This window comes from Peromyscus californicus, unplaced genomic scaffold (genome assembly GCF_007827085.1).
Source record: "Peromyscus californicus insignis strain IS unplaced genomic scaffold, ASM782708v3 Scaffold_20__1_contigs__length_68692818, whole genome shotgun sequence".
Lineage (NCBI taxonomy): Eukaryota > Metazoa > Chordata > Mammalia > Rodentia > Cricetidae > Peromyscus > Peromyscus californicus.
In genome coordinates, this window is record NW_026294503.1 from 63,805,096 (window position 1) to 63,822,729 (window position 17,634).

The following is a 17,634-nucleotide window of genomic DNA, read 5'->3' on the forward strand; positions in this document are numbered from 1 at the left end:
TTTTTAGCTCTTTGATGGGTGGAGAACTGGGTTTTGTTAATACATCCCACAAGTTTAATACATTCCTCCTGTAGTTTGGATGGTAGGTGGGCAAGCAATGGCTCTGTGTGGGGGCTAAACACGGCCTCAGAGAAATTGTAGTTAGCTTCTGAGCTCCAACATTCCAACGGCTTCAGTCATTGAAGTTTTAATTAGCTTTCGTGGACACAGCTTCTTTTCAAGGATTCTCCTCACAAAAGGCAGAGTGCAAGGGGGCAGAGTGGCATGGCACAAAAGGTTAGGTGTGAGTGTGTTAGTCACCAAGGCACAGCAGTTACCAGATTTGCATTTTGGAAAAATTTCTCTAGCTACCATAAGAATGGATTCACGTAGACAGAATGACTGGAGGCTCCCGCCAGGGCTCAAGGAACTATTCAGAAAAGCAGGCAGAAAGACTGTAAGAGGGTCTGAAAACTGTAAGGCAATGGCTTCTTCCTGACACACACAGAACTCACAGGAACTGAGCCTCATGCACAGGGCCTGCACAGGTTCCAGCCAGACTGGGTTCCATCATTGAGAGGTGGAAGAGGACACGGGCTCCAATCCCTAAGTAAGAAGCTATCTCCAATTGACAACCTGGAAAGGAAAAATTAGTTTTCCCAAAGGGAGTCTCACTGGGTATATTAACCACACTTAGGGGTGGGCCATGCCAACCCAAAACTAACTCAATGATATCTATGTAAATTTTTTTGTTTCATATTGCTTTGTTTGGTCATTGTTTGTCTAACTTGTTTTTTGTTTGTATATTATGGTTTCCAATTTTGTGATTTTATGGGTGGGGTGTGTGTGTGTGTGTGTGTGTGCACTTCTAAAGCTTTTTTTCTTTTTTAAGATTTATCTGTTTATTTTGTATACAGCATGTATGACAACAGGTCAGAAGAGGGCACTAGATCTCATTACAGATGGTTGTGAGCCACCATGTGGTTGCTGGGAATTGAACTCAGGACATCTGGAAGAGGAGTCTGTGCTCATAACTTCTGAGCCACCTCTCCAGGCCTTTTTCTTTTTTTTTAATGCCGAATGCTGTTTATTGAAGGAGGGAAGAGGTCTTAAATACAGGCTTACGGCACAATGGGAGAACCCAGGAGGGCAGAAGTTCGCTCCGATGTTTTACAATCTTGCATCTAAGCTGTTAACACCCATTATGCAGGATACACAGACAAGGAACTTCCCTTCAGCATTCAGGAGGGTGGAATCCGGCAGGGAATTAGCATAGGGAGGATATCAAGGTCAAGGTCAGCCAGCAAAGCAACAGTTACCCAAAACGGGGGCCAGGATCCTACAGGTCCTTTTACTAAAAAATGAGCTTCTGACTTAGGTTGCGTGGGACGTCAGCAGGTCACCTTACCTGTCATGGAGACGCCTGCCCAGGCCACACAGGTGCTCTGTCTTAGGTTGGTGAGCACCCCCCCAGGTATTACCTGTCTCTGGTTTCTTTTCTTTTTCATTCTGGTGTGTTTGTTTTGTTTGCCTGTTTTTTTTCTTTTCTTTTTCTTTCTTCTTTTTTTTTCAAGACAGGGTTTCTCTGTGCAGGCCTGGCTGTCCTGGAACTGCCCTGTCTCTGCAGGCCACTTGCCTCTGTCTCCTGAGCCCACCACTACCAGCCTGTTTATTTTCTAGAGAAAGAAAGGGCATGGAGTTGGGTGTAGAGGATCCGGGAAGCTTTTGGGGAAAGGAAACCGTTATCAGAATATATTGCATAAAAAATTTATTTTCGGGCTGGAGAGATGGCTCAGCAGTTAAGAGCACTGACTGCACTTCCAGAGGTCCTGAGTTCAATTCCCAGCAACCACATAGTGGCTCACAACCATCTGTAATGAGATCTGGCGCCCTCTTCTGTATACATAATAAATAAATAAATTTAAAAAAAAATTTATTTTCAATAAACATATTAAAATAAACAAAGACTAGAGGGGTTGGGCAAGGAGACTATTTGGAAGATAATTGCGATTCCCTACATAAATGTGGTGGACTAAGGTGGTGATAATGAAATAGCTGATACATAAATCTATATATATGTCATCCATCTATATCTCAACATATGTGTATATATATATATATATATATATATTAAGACAGTTTAAGTCACTCGGGAGGTAGAGGCAGGTGGATCTCTGTAAGTTCGAGTCCCGTCTGGTCTACAGAGCGAGTTCCAGGGCAGCCAGGACTGTTAGACAGAGAAACCTTGTCTCTGGAAAAAACAAACAAAAAAAGATAGTCTTTCTATTTTTAATTCAGGGTCTCATTATTTAATCCAGGCTGGCCTAATACTCGCTTTTTAGCGAGTATGCTTCCAATCTGACTTGATGACCTAGGAGCTCAGAGATCCGCCTGCCTCTGCACACACCACTTTATATGGCTAAACAGCTGAATTCTAAAAAATGCTTAAAGGCAAAGTCTGTAGGCATGAAAAGAAATGGGGTATGGAAGGGGCAGTCCGGAAGCAGTTAACGAATAACGCCTATGTTCCTGGCTTGTGTATCGGCGTCCTTTAAACTTCAAACTGTTGTCTACGCAGGGCGCGTGCAATCCTAGCACACGGGAAGCTGAGGCAGGAGGCTGCGAGTTTGAGGCCCGTCTGGGATAGAGTGAGATTCTGTGTGTGCGGGTCGGGGTGAGACATTGTCTGCTTTCCAATCTCCATCCAGCAGCCTCACACCTGCATGCCAATGAGCAGCAGGTGAGCCCTCTCTCCAGATTAGGGAAAGGCGACCTGAAGGTACGGAGACCCCAGCCACGAGGGGGGAGCCCTTCAAGGCTGCTCAACCGGGCTCCAGCCACACCGCGTCTAACCACACCCACCAAGCTGTGGGGTCCGAGGGGACAAACGATTCCTTGGCTCCTGGTTCCTGCTGTGCTCAGCGCAGCCACCTCCGGCCCTCTCGCCCATTGGGGCAGTTCCTCATCTCCCGCAAGCCGTGCCCACGCTTCCCGGAACAGCCCCGGCCCTGCACCGCTACGTTCACAGTATGGTCCACAGGACTCGATGACCACCCCTTCCCACAATCCCGCGGTCCTGCTTGGCTGGCTCCAGGTCTCGCGAGAGGACGATAATGCCCGTTGCAGCCCAGATTCGCCTTCCCGGGCCTCGGAACTGCATCCTCCCTGGCTTTCCTCCAATCCTGCCGCTCGCGCTCCGCTCTCGGATTGGCTGAGAGAGCCGGTCAGTTTGTTTCCCAGCCAGAGAGCAGTTCGACAACTTCTCCGTCTCTGGCCCCGCCTTCGGCCGCTGCGGATTGGATGGCCGGGCGTGACGTCACGCGACCCCGCGTCAGCGGGGACTGGCCAATCACAAGCCTGGCGTATTTTACAAACTGGGGAAGCAGCCGCAGCCGCAGCCGCAGCAGCAGCAGGAACCCAGAAAATCGGCGAAAAGGCTGAGAAAGCCCAGGTGGCCCCGAGGGGCGCCTGGAGAGGTGCGGCACGGGATCGCGGAGGGGATGAGTCCTGTCGCGGTTCTTAGGGAGGACAGCAGTTTGGAGTCCTGGGGCGAGATAGCAGGCTTGGCGTGTCTGGAGGAGTCAGCCCCAGGAGCGGCGGCCTTGCTGCCGGTGCGGGCCTCTAGGCGCATGGATTGGGACCAAGGTGGAAGAATCAGGGATACCAGCCCCCATGCCTTGCTTTGGTCCTCAGTCCTGTCTGCCTTCTCCCGTCTCCATTACAGCCGCCATGACTACCCTCCACACTAGGAAGGATCCCCTCCTCCGAGGTGTATCTCCCACCCCTAGCAAGATTCCAGTACTCTCTCAAAGATGCCCAGATTTTTCATCCGTCAAGTCGTGCTCTCTGGACCAGGAGAACCAAGATCCAAGGGTAAGAGGGGCTGGATGGGTGAAGAAAGTAATAACATGGAGGCAGCTCACGTTAGCAATGCACCCCAGTGCTGAACCCCAGTTTCTTGTTCCCCTCAGAGACTTGCCCAGAAACCACCGCTCAGTACTCAACGTCCGCTCATCGACTCGGCAGGCCTCAGACCGAAAACCTCGCACCAGACAGAGAAATCACAAAGATTGGGGGGGATCACTCAACTCCGGAACCCTTTGGAAGAACTCAAGCCTAGCTCTGGGGGACCAAATGTGGGGTTTGTGCCTCACCCCCAGACAGGTACCTGTTGGAGGCCTGGGAATAGCCTACTTGGTTGAGTGAGAATGGGAAAGGCAGCGTGGGATTTGGGGGGTTTGCACACCCTCTGGTTTCTTGCATACTGTAAGAGTCCTAGACCCTGTCCTGAAAGCTCTTTGCTCTAAGAAGCCATCCCTTTACTTCAGCAAAATGTCATCTGTTGCCTGTCATGGTGGCAAATGCCTTTAATCCCAGCACTTTAGGAGGCAGATGCAGGTGGTCTCCGTGAATTCCAGGCCAGCCTGGTCTACATAGCGAGTTTCAGGCCAGCCAGGGCTACACAGTGAGACAGTGTGGAAGCCTTTTCAGCAACCCAGTCACGGTCATTTGCTCAGTGTTGTGCTGATTCTTTATAATCTGTCCATATTTCAGCTTGAACGCCTTCCTTTTCAATAGCAGGTATGTTTTTAAAAGATTTTATTTTCATTTTCTGTGAGTCAATGTAAGTACAGCATCCATGGAGATCAGAAGAGGGCATTGGATACCCTAGAGCTGAAGTTATAGCCAGCTGTGAGCTGCTGTGTGGGTGCCAGAAACAGAACCCATGTCTCCCAGAAGAGCAGCCAGTACTCTTAACTGCTGAGCCACCTCTCCAGCCCCTAAAAAAGGATTATTTTGAATTATGTATGTGTGTGTGGGTATGTGTGTGTGAGAGCAGGTGCCTGCGGAGGCTGGAGCCATTGGATTGTCCTGGAACTGGAGTTATAGGCCACCTGACGTAGGTGCTGGGAACCTATGCAAGAACAGTGTGTGTGTGCTCCTAATCACTAAATCATCTATCTCTCCAGCCCCCAGTGATATCTTCTGTAAGACAAAAACTTGGTTTATCTTTTGCTCCAATGGTTAGAGTAGTAGCTTACATGAAATTCTTCAGACATTTGATGAGCTAGATTCAATCGAAAGATCTCCTCCCCCATCTCTCCCTCCCCCATCTCTCCCTCCCCCATCTCTCCCTCCCCCATCTCTCCCTCCCCCATCTCTCCCTCCCCCATCTCTCAAGGTCTTACATAGCCCAGGCTGGCTTTGAGCTCTGTATGCTGGGGAGGCTGGCCTTGAACACCTGGTTCTCCTGCCTTGGTACCCTAAATTCTGGGATTGCAGGTGTGCACCATGAGGCCTGGCTTGGACATGTTTTGCTCAGGGTTGCTAGGGTCCCCTGCCCCTCAGCCTCCCCTGCCCCTGTTCCTTCTAACCCTGTCTCTTCCCTTTCAGAGGCTACAGGGGCTATAGATTTTGTCGCTGACCCTGCAGCCCTGGCCACCATCCTGTCAGGTGAGGGGGTGAAGAGCTGTCCCCTGGGGCGCCAGTCCAGTCTGGCTCAGAGAGTACTAGTTCGAGGGAGCAAGGGAGGCACCACCCGGAGGGGCCAGGTAATGAGAAGGATGTGAGGCCAGGCTGGGGTGGACTTAGGTGGGAATTCTGAGCTCTTGTTGATAGCCTCTCTTGGCATCCCAGATTGCTCGGTCTTCAGCATACCTGGCTCCCAGGACCCCCGTCCACCAACCAGATCCTGCCAGGGCTTCCTGCTTCTCAAGACTGGAGGGATTAGGACCCCGAGGCCGCACTTTGTGCCCACAGAGGTTAGAGGCTCTGGTGAGTACCCTTGAGGGGCTGACACTTAGTCTTTCTAGAAACTTCTTCCAGGGACAGTACCTCAAGATGAAAATGGGTTCTGTGGGAGAGGTGGGTTGGGGTTCGTGTCTAGTTTGATGCCTACTTTTCACTCTGCTTTCCTGTCTTGCTTTGGATCAGAATCCACCTTCAGGACCTTCCTTTCATTCCTCCACTCGCCCCAGTTTACAGGAACTAAGAAGAGAGACATGTGGTAACAGCAGGTAAGGAGAGGGTGTAGATTCCCTTTCAGCCCAGGAGGGGATGTGCAAAACAGGTCAGGTCAGGCCCTGGAGCAGGGGTCAGGCTTTCATAGCCAGGCCTTAATATGAAGGAACAGAGGGATAGGCAGGTGAGATGCTGTTTCTTTTGGCTACAGCATAAACTGACAATAAGTGGGTTTGAGTTGAACTCCTGACCCTTAACCACAGCTAGTCGTCCAAGCTTGTCTTACGTATCCGAGGTCTGTAACAGCGGGCCAGGATAACATTTGTACCACTAGAGGCTGTTGTGAGAATGCCATGAGATGCTGTTTGTAAAGCACTTAGCAAATGCCCAGCCTTGCTTGACTCTCAGGGATGGCTGTTGTACTTACTGTCAGCAGGACGTCAGCAAGCCAGCCCTCCAGATCGCTCCCGAAGACCCCCGCTCAGCCTGGTGAGTGTGTCTGGATCTAGAACAAAAAGGCAAGGGTGGGTTAACTGGCTGCACCAGGAACGAGACAGGAAAAAGGTCAGCAGGCCTTAGGGAGCGAAAGCAGGGTGAGGCGGCGGAGAGGCGGGGAGGCTAGGTCGGAGGAAGTGGGAGTTGGTGGTGGAGTGCTTGCCTGCCTGTCACATCCCAGAAACACACACTCATACACACAGAACAGGGGCCGAGACCGCCTGCATAGGTCAGAGGCGGGCCTAGCTGTCCCGTGTCTCTGTTCCTGCCCTCTCCCTGCAAAGCTGAACTTCCACTGTGTTCTGTCCCAGTCCCTTAGGAGCCTTGATCACTTCCAGCCTACTCGGGGCATTTGGATTGATTGGTGTTTGCCAAGATATTACTGGGCTCTGAGAGGGTGCTGAATGGGTAGACTTTGATGTTCTGAACGCTGCAGCAAATGTCCTGTCTCCTCCTTCTTTACCCCTCACAGCAGAACCTGAGGCTGTCCCTCACTCGGGTGAAGGAGGAAGAGCCCTACTGGGTCTGGCTCAACGGGTGCCATTAAGAGAGACCGGAGAAAGGACGCACACCAGGGTGAGATGGGACCCTCCCGGGGTGGGGGTGGGTGTTCAGGAGATGCACTGGATCTGGGGTAGAGTCGGCAGACCCGGGACTCAGGATGTTATTAGGTCTTAGTTTGCTGGGGTTGGGACCAAGTCCTCTTCAGAGTGGATCTGACTCCCTTTATTAGGTGTCTGGGGCCTGGGGAGAGAGGTGACAGCCTGGCATGCATGTGTTACCATGGAATCAGTGCTAAGGCCTAGACACATCCAGTTCTTACCAATCAAAAATATTAATTCCTGCCAGGGGGTGGTGGCGCAAGCCTTTAATTCCAGCACTCAGGTGACAGAGGCAGGTGGATCTCTATGAGTTCGAGGCCAGCCTGGTCTATAGAGTGAGTTCCAGGAAAGCCAGGGCTACACAGAGAAACCTGTCTCGAAAAACCCACAAAAACAATTTCCTTCAATTATTTACTAACTGGCTCTTGAATGCAGCCATGATTCTAGGTTCAGAATATACATATTCCAGAAGAGGGAAGCAAAAAAAAAAACAAAAAAACCCAAAAATATAAAATAAAATATAGGATGTCAGGAGGAGATACCGTGTCTCTAAAATTAAATACTTAAGTCACTGAAAGGATTTGGGAGGGGAAATTGGTGTCATAAATTGGTAGTTTAGAGCCATGCATGGTGGTACGTGACTGTAACCCAGCTCTCTGGAGGCAGGAGCATTGCAAGTGAGAGGACAGCCTGGGCTGCTCCACAGGGAATTCCAGGACAGCCTGGGCTAGGCAGCCAGACCCTGTCTTTAAAAGTAAAAGATGGTGCCGGGCGGTGGTGGCACAGGCTTTTAGTCCCAGCACTCAGGAGGCAGAGCCAGGTGGATCTCTGTGAGTTCGAGGCCAGCCTGGACTACAGAGTGAGTTCCAGGAAAGGCGCAAAACTATACAGAGAAACCCTGTCTCGAAAAACCAAAACCAAACCAAAACAAAACAAAACAAAAAACCAAAAAAACAAAACTAGAAGGTAGGTTTTAATAATAGATTAATATTTAGGACCGGTAGCTTAGCTCACATTGGCCAACTTATAACTGCCTATGATTCTCATCTCAGGGGATCTACTGCCTTCTCTGGCTTTCATGGGCACCCAAACACACCTACACATACATTTAAAAAAAATATATATTTTTTTAATGTTTTTTAAAAGGGATGCTAATCACTCTGTTTTTACAAAATATAGTTTGACTAGGGCACGGTCACTGAGAAGATGAGTGAAGACCAGGAGTTGAGGACGTGAACCATACAGATAAAAAGGGGAGGCCATAGAGTTATTGAACCAAGAGGGCTGCAGATGCGAAGGCCCTGGGGAGAGGATACAGCTAGTGCTTGTGAGCCGGCAAAATAGGCCAGTGAGATGGAAGCCTAGGAAAGAGGGAGAGGTGATGAGTCACAGTGGCAGCAGGTGAGAGGGACTAAGGAACACACCAGTGTGACTCCTTGGCTCCTTCGTGGGCTGAATGGAAAGCCCAGGGGAGAAAGTGTGAATGGGGAGAGGTACTTGGTTTCCCTTAAAAGCACCATGCAAGTACTGCACATGGTGGCACACACCTGCAATCCCAGCCTTGGGAGGTAGAGGCAGGAGGATCACAAGTTCCAAGCCGGCCTCTTGGCTACATGAGAATATATATATATTCTGCTGCTGTGGGGAGAACAAGGCATAGGAAGGTGAATCCAGAAAGGCCACTCTTCCTGCCTCTCTCCTCCACGGGGCGATGGCGACACCCACGCAACCCCTTCTCCTGCCCCTGTAGCCCAGCTCATGCCTGGCCATGTAGTGTCACCCTTTGTCACCAACCCCTCACCTTTAGACGGGCTCAGGGTGTTCTTTCCCCAGGCCTCTCAGCTGTGGTTTGTATCGACAGCTCTTGGGCTGGGCAGGAGCAGAAGAGTCTGGCTAGAGAGCCCCGCTCACCCCCACGTCTCTCCCCAGACCGCATATTCATCCTTGAAAAAGATCAACATTTGGTCGAAGACCCACTTCACACCGCTCCGATCATTACCCAGAGTTCAGCAGCAGGTAACAGAACAGAGGAGGCAATGGGTGTGGGCCAAGACGAGGGAGGGAGGGAGGGAGGGGGCAGGCACTGTGGGGGTGGGGGCCAAGACTAGGGAGGGAGGAGGGAGGAGGCAGGCACTGTGGGGGTGGGGGGTTGGTAGTAAGACAGGTGAGAGGAGACTATGTCCCACCCATGGGTGACCTGTCCTGTCTGGCGCAGGCCCAGTGGCCGAGTGGTCTCTCCCCTCATCTGTCCCCTCATCGCTCCCCTGAAGAGCCTGCCCTGCCCTGGGTAAGTGTCCAAAGCCTTCCTGTACTGAGGTCTGTGATGCTGTCCCGCTGGCCTGGAGGGTTGGCAGCCCTGTGATTTGAGGTAGGTGTACCGTCTAAAGAATCTGCCTTCCTCTTGCCTCTCCATCTGCCCTTCTTATCCTATGTTTAGAATGTCTGTCTGTCTGTCTCTGTCTCTTGTCTTCTGCTAGTCTGAGACTTTGAAGAAATTTCTTGTATGTATGTTTGAACATCTCACCAACCTGGGCCTCAAACTTTTGATTCTCCTGCCTCAGCTTCTTGAGAGCTAGTATCACCTCTGTTACAGGCCTGGACTACCATACCTGGTTTTTAGAGCCACCAGAGAGCTTTGACCCATTCCTGGAGAGGGTGTGGGCAGTCTCCCCGTCTTAACTCTGGTTTTCTCACCCGCCCCCTTCCCCTCTGTGTGGCAGGAGCAGATCGTTGTAAAGCTGTTTGACCAGGAGGGTCGCAGCATGTTACAGAAGGGATCCCTGGCAAGCACTTCTGGCCCTCACCCCAATAAAACCCCCAACCTCCAGGAGCTAAAGATGCAGGTGGGCCTGTAGTGACGGCACCTTTGATGGCTTCTGCACCATGAGAAGACTGGCGGGGGGAGCCGGGAGGACAGGTGGGGGAGACGACAGTGTGGGGAGACCCCGTGGACACAGCGGTGACACCCTGGGATGCTCTCTCCCACCGCAGCGCATCAGTGTTCTACAGCAGCTCCTGCGACAGGAGATAGAGGAGCTGGCAGTGGGCAGAGGTGCCCCTCTTAATGGAGGCTCTGCTCTAGAGATGACCGAACTTCAGCCCCAGCTGGCTGAAATTTCTAGAACTCTGACTGCTCCAGAACACAATTCTGGAACTTCCCTTCCCGGACTGTCAAAACACTCTGGTGTGACAGGATCATACCTTGCAGAAGAACGTGAGGAGCCACAGGCTTGCCCTGGAGAGGAGACTAAGGTGGTTCAGCCCAGCTCTACCACAGAACCAGAGCCCCTAGTACCATGCTGGATAGCTGGGCCGGAGCCCCCAGAGCCCCCAGAGCCTTGCCTTCCGGCACTGCCTGGACCCCTTCTGCCTCATTCCCAAGGACAGGCTGGACCCCTTGGGGCCTGCCCTAGGATAGAGCTGAGACCTTCGGCAGCCTGCTCTCTGGAAGCTAGAAATCCAAAGTGTAGCTCACAGGCCTGTTGCAGTCAGAGGCCTCCAGCAACCACCAGCTTGACCTTCTCTTCACAAAGCCCACTCTGTGCCAGCCCCCCTATCCACTCTCTCCAGTCTTTGAGGTCCCCAGCAGGCCAGTCAGGTAAGGAATTGGCTGGGAAAGGGTATGAAGCAAAGCTTCCATGTCTTTGGGAGTGGGCCCTCCCTTGCACTGGGCAATGCTGTGCTTGCTTTCTTTCTTTCTTTCTTTCTTTTTTTTTTTTTTTTTTTTTTTTGGTTTTTCGAGACAGGGTTTCTCTGTGTAGTTTTGGTGCCTCTCCTGGATCTCACTCTGTAGACCAGGCTGGCCTCGAACTCACAGAGATCCGCCTGCCTCTGCCTCCCGAGTGCTGGGATTAAAGGCGTGTGCACCGCCCGGGCAATGCCACGCTTTCTTTCCTCTGGCCCCCATTGAAGGGCTCTCCTGCCCCATGCTTCTAACTGGCTGTGCTGCTGGGGGAGGGGAAGAGTCAGCCCCTGGAGAGACTGTAACTCCAGAGGGTCTCTAAATTCTCCATGGCCTCCAGGCCCCAGCAGCCTGGCCCCTCGAACTCTGGCTCTGAGGCAGCGCCTCAGAGCCTGCCTCACCGCCATCCACTGCTTCCATGAGGCTCGCCTGGATGATGAGTGTGCCTTCTACACTAGCCGAATCCCACCTCCTGGGCTCACTCGGGTCTGCACCAACCCTGTGGCCACGCTGCTTGAACGGCAGGACGCCCTGGTGAGCCTTCAGTTACAGCCAGACCACACTGCCCAGCAAACCCACGGGACAGAGCTGGGGGCTAGCCTTGCTTCCTTTACCAAGAAGGAAGGGAACGTGACAGAGTCTCTCTCTCTCTCTAGTGTTTCATTCCAGTGGGTTCTGTGGCCCCACAGGACTCTCCATCGTGACTGCAGCCTCCACGGAGCTTCTGTTCTGCTTCGCCCATCCCTTCCTTTTTAGTCTTATTTATTGTTGCTCTGCCCATTGGACTGGGAGCCAACACCCTTTTCCCCTTGAATAAAGTTTCTGTAAACCGAGTGTCCCAATAGGGCCACTGCTGCTGTTGCTCTCCAGTGGTCCACATGGTGGCAGTGTGCTCCAGTGAGGGGACATAGTGCTCCTTACAGAAGCTGTCCCGTCTTCCCATGCCCGCCCAGCCACCTTCTCAGCAAACTCCTGAGTGCGTTAGCGGAAACTGTGGAGCCTGTTCTGAGATCAGTCTCACTCCAGGGGCCACCAACTATTTCCTCATCTAGAGTACCTCGGTCAGAACTCTTAGTTGGGCACCTGTGGCCCTAAGCTACTTGGAAGCTGAGGCAGGAGGATCACTTGAACCTAAGAGTTGGAGGCCACCCTGGGCCAAAAACTATGACCCATCTCAAAAAGAAAACCCACAAAGAGACCAATAACAAAGGCAGGCGAGAAAACTGCTAGAATTCTCTTCCGGGGCAGGCCCACTAAACCCAACTTTAGAATCTACTCAGCCTTCCACATCAGAGCTGAAAGCTGCATTCCTCCCCCTCTGGAGAGGCACGCCTGGCCAGGCTTAACTGGATAGATCAATGTCCTAGTTGAGGTTGAAAGCGGGCATGGGAGTCCTTCAAGGGCATCAGGCAAAAAGGGTCAGCCACTGTCCCCACTCTGTGCCAAGGTAGGCAGCCACACACAATCCCCAGCCTCACTTTATTGGAAGAAGTAACAGTATCTGTAGCTCCAGGACCTAGCCTGGAGAGGGGTGGAACGGGGACTGTACAAAATGGGTTTTCAATGCTAGGAAGGAAGTCGTTGGGTCCTCCCGTTCACGGGAAGGCTGTCCAGGCTAGAGCCTGAGAAATGGAGATGCAGGAGGGGGAGGGAAAGAGTGGCTACTGAGGTCCGGTATCTAACCCGTGTCAGTCAGTCTCCTCTCACCTAGACAGGCTCCCGCGTCAGTCCTTTCCCTCCCAAGCTGCCGGCGCGTCCCTTTGCCCTGTGAGTCTTTGATCTCCATTAGTGAAACTGTTCCCCAGCTTCAGGCAGAAGGGAAGGCCGTGACCTCCTCCGTCCGTCCGTCTGTCCCTCAGCGGCAGGGTTTCATTGGAGCACAAATGAGGTGGTCCTTCCCTAAGCGGCTCTCCTCTTCCCACCTCTCCCAGCCACTTAAAACCCTTGAGCCCCAAGAACCCGCCCATTTAGGTAGCCTGGGGAGCAGGAGAGTCCGCAGCCTCTCAGAGGATGGGGCCTTGGGTAGAGCTAGCTGGAGGTGAATGTGGATTGGAGCAAGGGGGCCAAGGGGCGGGCAAATGAGAGTGTGCGGGAAGGTGCTGGGCTCAGTCTGGGTAGATGATGAAGCCTGAGAAGGTGCTGTACTTGTTGGTGTTGCCGCCGTGAACTTTCCCACCGTCCAGCTTGATGAAGACCTCGTCACCCACATCTAGGTGCAGAATGACGCTGTTGCTGGCATAGTCGTAGTTCTGATCCGCATCCTGAGCAATGGCGCTGGCCCGGACCTGGGGAGAGGACAAAAACAGACCCATATCCTGATGCTCTGTGCAGAGCTCGGTTAACTGGGGGGTTGAGGCCAGTGGCTGCTGGAGCAAGTTCGGCTTAGGTATGGGCGATGGGGGCCAAACAAGCGTTCTCAACCTATGGGCGTCAAATGACTCTTTCACAGGAGTTGTGTATTAGATATTTACATTACAATTCACAACAGTAGCAAAATTAGTTATGAAGTAGCAACAAAATTATTTTATGGTTGGGGGTCACCTCAACATGAGGAACTGTATCAAAGGGTCACAGCATCAGGAAGGTTGAGAACCGCTGAGTTAGGAGACTGCAGGGTTTCTCAGACATGACTTGGGGGCACACATGTACCTTCTCTGGGCCTCTGTTAGAGCAATGGGGGTAATAATAATGGAACCCACCCCATGAGGTGGTTAGGATTAAATGGGTAATTACTCCTGGAGTGAGTTCAGAACCATATGCTGTATACAGAAAATGTAACTTAGAATTGCTATTCTCATGCTAAAAAATAAAAATAGCTTTCAGGATTCTTCTAGGAGGCCATGCTCAATTGGAATTCCTAAACTAGCTTTTCTGTGGGACTGGGGAATATGTGTATCTACCCCTGTCACACCTGTGTCACATCGGTAGGAAAGTGAACTGTGTCTCTCTGGCCTCCTGGGCCCCAGTTTCCCTGGGGAGTGTTCAGTCGGTCCCCCACCGTGTGGAGGGCTGCCTCTGGTCGGGCTCTCTGGTCTGCAGCAGTCACACCGCCGGCCCCTTCCCTCAGTTTCCATCCCACCGGGACCGGTTATTAAATCATTAATTATTCATCATTATTCTAATCATTATTTACCATTCCCAGGGCCGCAGTGCCGGCTCCGTGGAATACAGAGTGGAAGCTGTGCCACCCCACCCCCTCCAAAACCAACACACCCCAGCCTCCTCCCGGATTCCTGGCACAGACCAAATCTACCTACTCAGTGCCACAAGAAGACAGACACCAAGCTTTCCTTAGACCTTGGCATTCCCCAGTCACAGGTGCACTGGATCATGTGGCCGTTCACTATCAACCCCAGGAAGATGCTCAGAGCCTAACAGTTCCCTTTCCTCAGGCTCTGGAGGGAGGGACTTGCTAGGAACAGACCCCAAAGATGAAGCGGAAGGTTGAACAGGGGTGACATTCTCTTGGAATCCAGGGTCTTTTCAGCTATAGAGCAGGGCTCAAGGCTTAGGGAGCCCTGAGGAGTAGACCTGATGCACCAGGGCCCCACCCCCTCCGTGGAACATTCAGAGGTCACTGCTCGGTCCAAACCTTCCTCTTCCTGCACAGTATAAGCAGCTCCCTCCGCCCCAGCCTATGGCATCTTGCTAGTTCAAATGCCGGAGTCTTTTGGGAGAGCTAGTCCCTCAAACCTAGGTGGCAATGATTTTGACTACCCCCTGAAGCAGAACATAGTGGCATCCGAGAGGTTCCCAGGGAGGGTGTAGAGCCTGTAGACCAGGCCTCCTCTCCTCCTGTCCATTGCCTCCTAGCTTTTCCAAACCAAAATTCAGTTGGTTCATCCTTCCACCTATGTGGCCCCTGAGCCGGTTTCCCACAGCTGCCTACAGAGTCGGTGTTAGCTGAGGGCAAGACTTGGTCTAGGTTTGGCCCCAGGCCCAGGGGATGAACAAATAGGACCGCTACCTAACAGATGGGCAAAATGGTGTTTTCTTCCTTTTTTTCCGCCTTTTCTTTGAAAATCCAAGCTGAATGACTCCACCTGGGGGAAGATGGCCACTACCCAAAACAAGATTCCATTCTAATTCCTTGAAACCAGGTTCCCTAATGGCTTGTTCCATGCCAGGGCTGGGAAACCCACGGACTGAGAAGAGTGGCCCAGTAAAGACGGGAGGCAGCTCAAGAGAAGGGGCTGAGGGGTAAGGTAAGCACCAAAGACATGATGTGGCAGGCTACGGTTGGAGAGTTGATGCAGAGGCATGCTTTGAGTCCTGAGTTCCAGCTCTGACATCACTCTAACGCTCCATGAGACTTTGGACAGGTGACTTTCTTTTCCAGGCCCCCCATTCCTCCTCTTCTGATTAAATTAAGTGACCAATTGTTGGTGGCCTAGCATTCTTGGATACCTGATAGTGTTTCAGGGGAGAAGCTGGGTTGCGGCTGAGTGCAGGGAATTTTAGGAGGTCCCTAGTAAGATCTGGGGCTAAGGAGAGGGGTAATCAATCTCACCTGCCCGTTCTTCATCAAATCGGCCCACATGCTGGTGCCGTCGCCACCGCGCATGAGCACATGGTAAGCGAAGAAGTAGACGCCTGGCATGGGACAGGTGAACTTGCCGCTGGCTGCCTCGTAAGCGTTGCCCACGTTGGTCACCACGTCGTCAAAGCGCAGCACTTCATAACCCTCGTGAGGCCGCCGGAGACCCGCGTAGAAAGCAATTCGGGGTATATAGCCTGCAGGGGGCGCTGCCCCTCCAGGGCCTGGGCCAGGAGGACCTGGGGGACCTGGCCTGCCTGGCTCTCCGGGGGGCCCTCTGGGACCTGGGGGTCCTGGGGGTCCCCGCAGGCCTGCCTTCCCTCGGCGCCCCACCTCTCCCTTGGCACCTGGAGGGAAGGGAGGCGCCGAGGCGGGAGCGCCGTCGGGGCCTTGGCCTCGGGGTGCGTGGGGGTCGCACACCATGCGACATCGACCCAGCATCTCGTAGTGTGTTGGTCCGCGGGAGCTGTGCACCAGGAGCGGGATGGCTACCAGCAGCAGCAGCACCATGGCCACCCCGACGGCCGCGCCCGCCACCCGCTTGCGGCGGCTCAGCCGTGACGCGGCCAGGGCCAGCAAATCCTCCTCACTTTTGGGCGCAATGGCGGCGGAGGCCCGGGGCTCTCCGCGGGCTCGGGCCCCGGTGCGGATCTCCCGACGGCTGTGCCCGACCACCTTGCCCCGGCCGATGCCTCCTGTCACCGTGGAGCTGTTCCCCAAACCGGCGGTCAGAGTGGAGGCCTCCCCCGTGGGTTGGGCCAAGGACAGCCCTTGAGGGTTCAGAACCTGTAGTCTGATGTGACCCTCGGGTGCCGTTCTAACGATCCAGGGCGCCTGAGAGCCACAGCTTCTTGGACGGCTGGTTTCCCACAGGTCTAGGATGCCTGCTCTCCAGACAGTTGCTTTCTCGCGGATGGCGGTGCCTGGGTTCCCGGGCGCCCTTCGCTGATTTCTCCCGGCTAGACCGGGAGACCTCTCCCCGCTCTCCCGACGTCCCAGGCTGTGAGCTGCAGGGGGGCACTCACTGGACGCGACCTCGTCGATTTTGCACTTTAGCTCTTGGGAAGCACAACCTGCCTCCTTCAGCAGCCTTGGCCTCAGCCCTCGTCAGAGCCCTAGCCAGGCAGGCGTCCCTCTCCCGCAAGCGCTCTTCCCTCTCTGCGTCCCTAACCTTCCTCCCTGGCAGCAGTGCGGGTGGTGTGAGTCGCCGCGCGGCGGGAGCCACTATAAGCGGCCGCAGGCGGAGCGACCCCTGGCGCCCGGAGCGGGAAACGCGGGGGCGGGGCAGGCCGCGCCACCTCCCCCCACCTCCCCGCCGAGCCCCCCAGCCTCCAGGTTCCCTGCCTGCTCCCGGGGCTTTGCAGCGATTCTCAGCCCCCACCGTATCCTCACTTTCCACCCTGTACCTGGAGTTTGGCATTCTCGGAGCTTAGAGGAAGATGGACTCAGTGATGGGGTAAACAGGGATCAGGCTACAACGCACATAGAAGACCTCAGAGGGGACCGCGGAGCTAAACAAGGGGGGCGCGGGGTGGGGTGGGGGGCTCACATACAACAAACAGAAAACAGAAATAAAATGCGATTCGCCACCACATGTCCCCCGGTGCCCCCAACCAAATACCGAATATGGCAAAGGGTTCAACTGTTACTTGTTGACCAGAATGGGAACCTGGCCTCTAAGATTAGGGGATCGCATAGCAGCAGCAGAAGAAGGAAGAGGAATAGGAGAAGGAGAGAGAGAGAGAGAGAGAGAGAGAGAGAGAGAGAGAGAGAGAGAGAGAGAGAGAGAGAGAGAGAGAGAGACTGGGGAACAAGCAGGAAACGGACATCCGAGAAATCAGAGACCGAAAGAGACACGAAGAGACAAAGCTTCTAAAAGAGACTGACTGACAGCCCCAAAGCGGGAGAGGGAGAGACAGAGACAGAGAGAGAGAGAAGGGAGCCTAGACAGGTTGACAGATCTAGAGAGAAATGTAAATGGCGCGCTGCGGAGAGACACCCAGGTCCGTGTTCGGACTCCAATGTGACATATCAACTGTGAGGAAGACGCGGGGGCGGGGCAGTTCTGCAAGCAGAGTGGTAGGCTGTGGGTCTGCGTGTTGTGACAGTGCTGGATACTGTGTGTGGGGTGGGGTGGCCCCAAAACCCTGGCCTTGCTGTCCCTGGGTGAGCAGGGCTGTGAATTGTGGGCTGTCTTTGTGTACACATGTGTGAGGTTGCTTGAAGAGGGAATTCGTATGTCTCTCTGTCTTAGTCCTAAAATCCGAGACCCACAGAAGCCAGTTCTGTCTCAGGACTGAAGCCCTTGGGACCTCCTGGTGAGAAAGAACCATCCTCACTTGCCCTGTCCAGACTGGCACCACCCGAATCTTGCCCTG

At 53.4% G+C, this 17,634-nt stretch overlaps 2 protein-coding genes across 7 annotated transcripts; one reads left to right on the forward strand and one right to left on the reverse strand.

Annotated features, from left to right (window-relative positions):
• The first annotated feature begins 1,581 nt into the window (after window positions 1-1,581).
• On the forward strand, window positions 1,582-11,552 carry Troap (trophinin associated protein). 6 transcript variants are annotated; one of them, XM_052748892.1, is made up of 14 exons: window positions 1,582-3,455; window positions 3,704-3,852; window positions 3,951-4,143; window positions 5,374-5,531; window positions 5,617-5,754; window positions 5,914-5,996; window positions 6,374-6,429; window positions 6,908-7,011; window positions 8,967-9,053; window positions 9,253-9,324; window positions 9,758-9,880; window positions 10,029-10,635; window positions 11,060-11,253; window positions 11,376-11,552. In XM_052748892.1, exons 1-14 carry the CDS (start codon window positions 3,026-3,028, stop codon window positions 11,421-11,423), a joined length of 2,442 nt encoding a protein of 813 aa, XP_052604852.1. In that variant the 5' UTR covers window positions 1,582-3,025; the 3' UTR covers window positions 11,424-11,552. The 6 variants fall into 6 exon arrangements, with proteins under 6 accessions (XP_052604852.1, XP_052604854.1, XP_052604853.1 ...); XM_052748894.1 differs by having other exon boundaries at window positions 6,911-7,011; XM_052748893.1 differs by having other exon boundaries at window positions 6,377-6,429.
• A 632-nt stretch (window positions 11,553-12,184) lies between these two features.
• C1ql4 (complement C1q like 4) lies at window positions 12,185-16,473 on the reverse strand. The gene is made up of 2 exons (XM_052748898.1): window positions 15,230-16,473; window positions 12,185-13,004 (listed from the first exon to the last, which is right to left on the reverse strand). Exons 1-2 carry the CDS (start codon window positions 15,764-15,766, stop codon window positions 12,825-12,827), a joined length of 717 nt encoding a protein of 238 aa, XP_052604858.1. The 5' UTR covers window positions 15,767-16,473; the 3' UTR covers window positions 12,185-12,824.
• Between the last annotated feature and the right edge of the window lie 1,161 nt (window positions 16,474-17,634).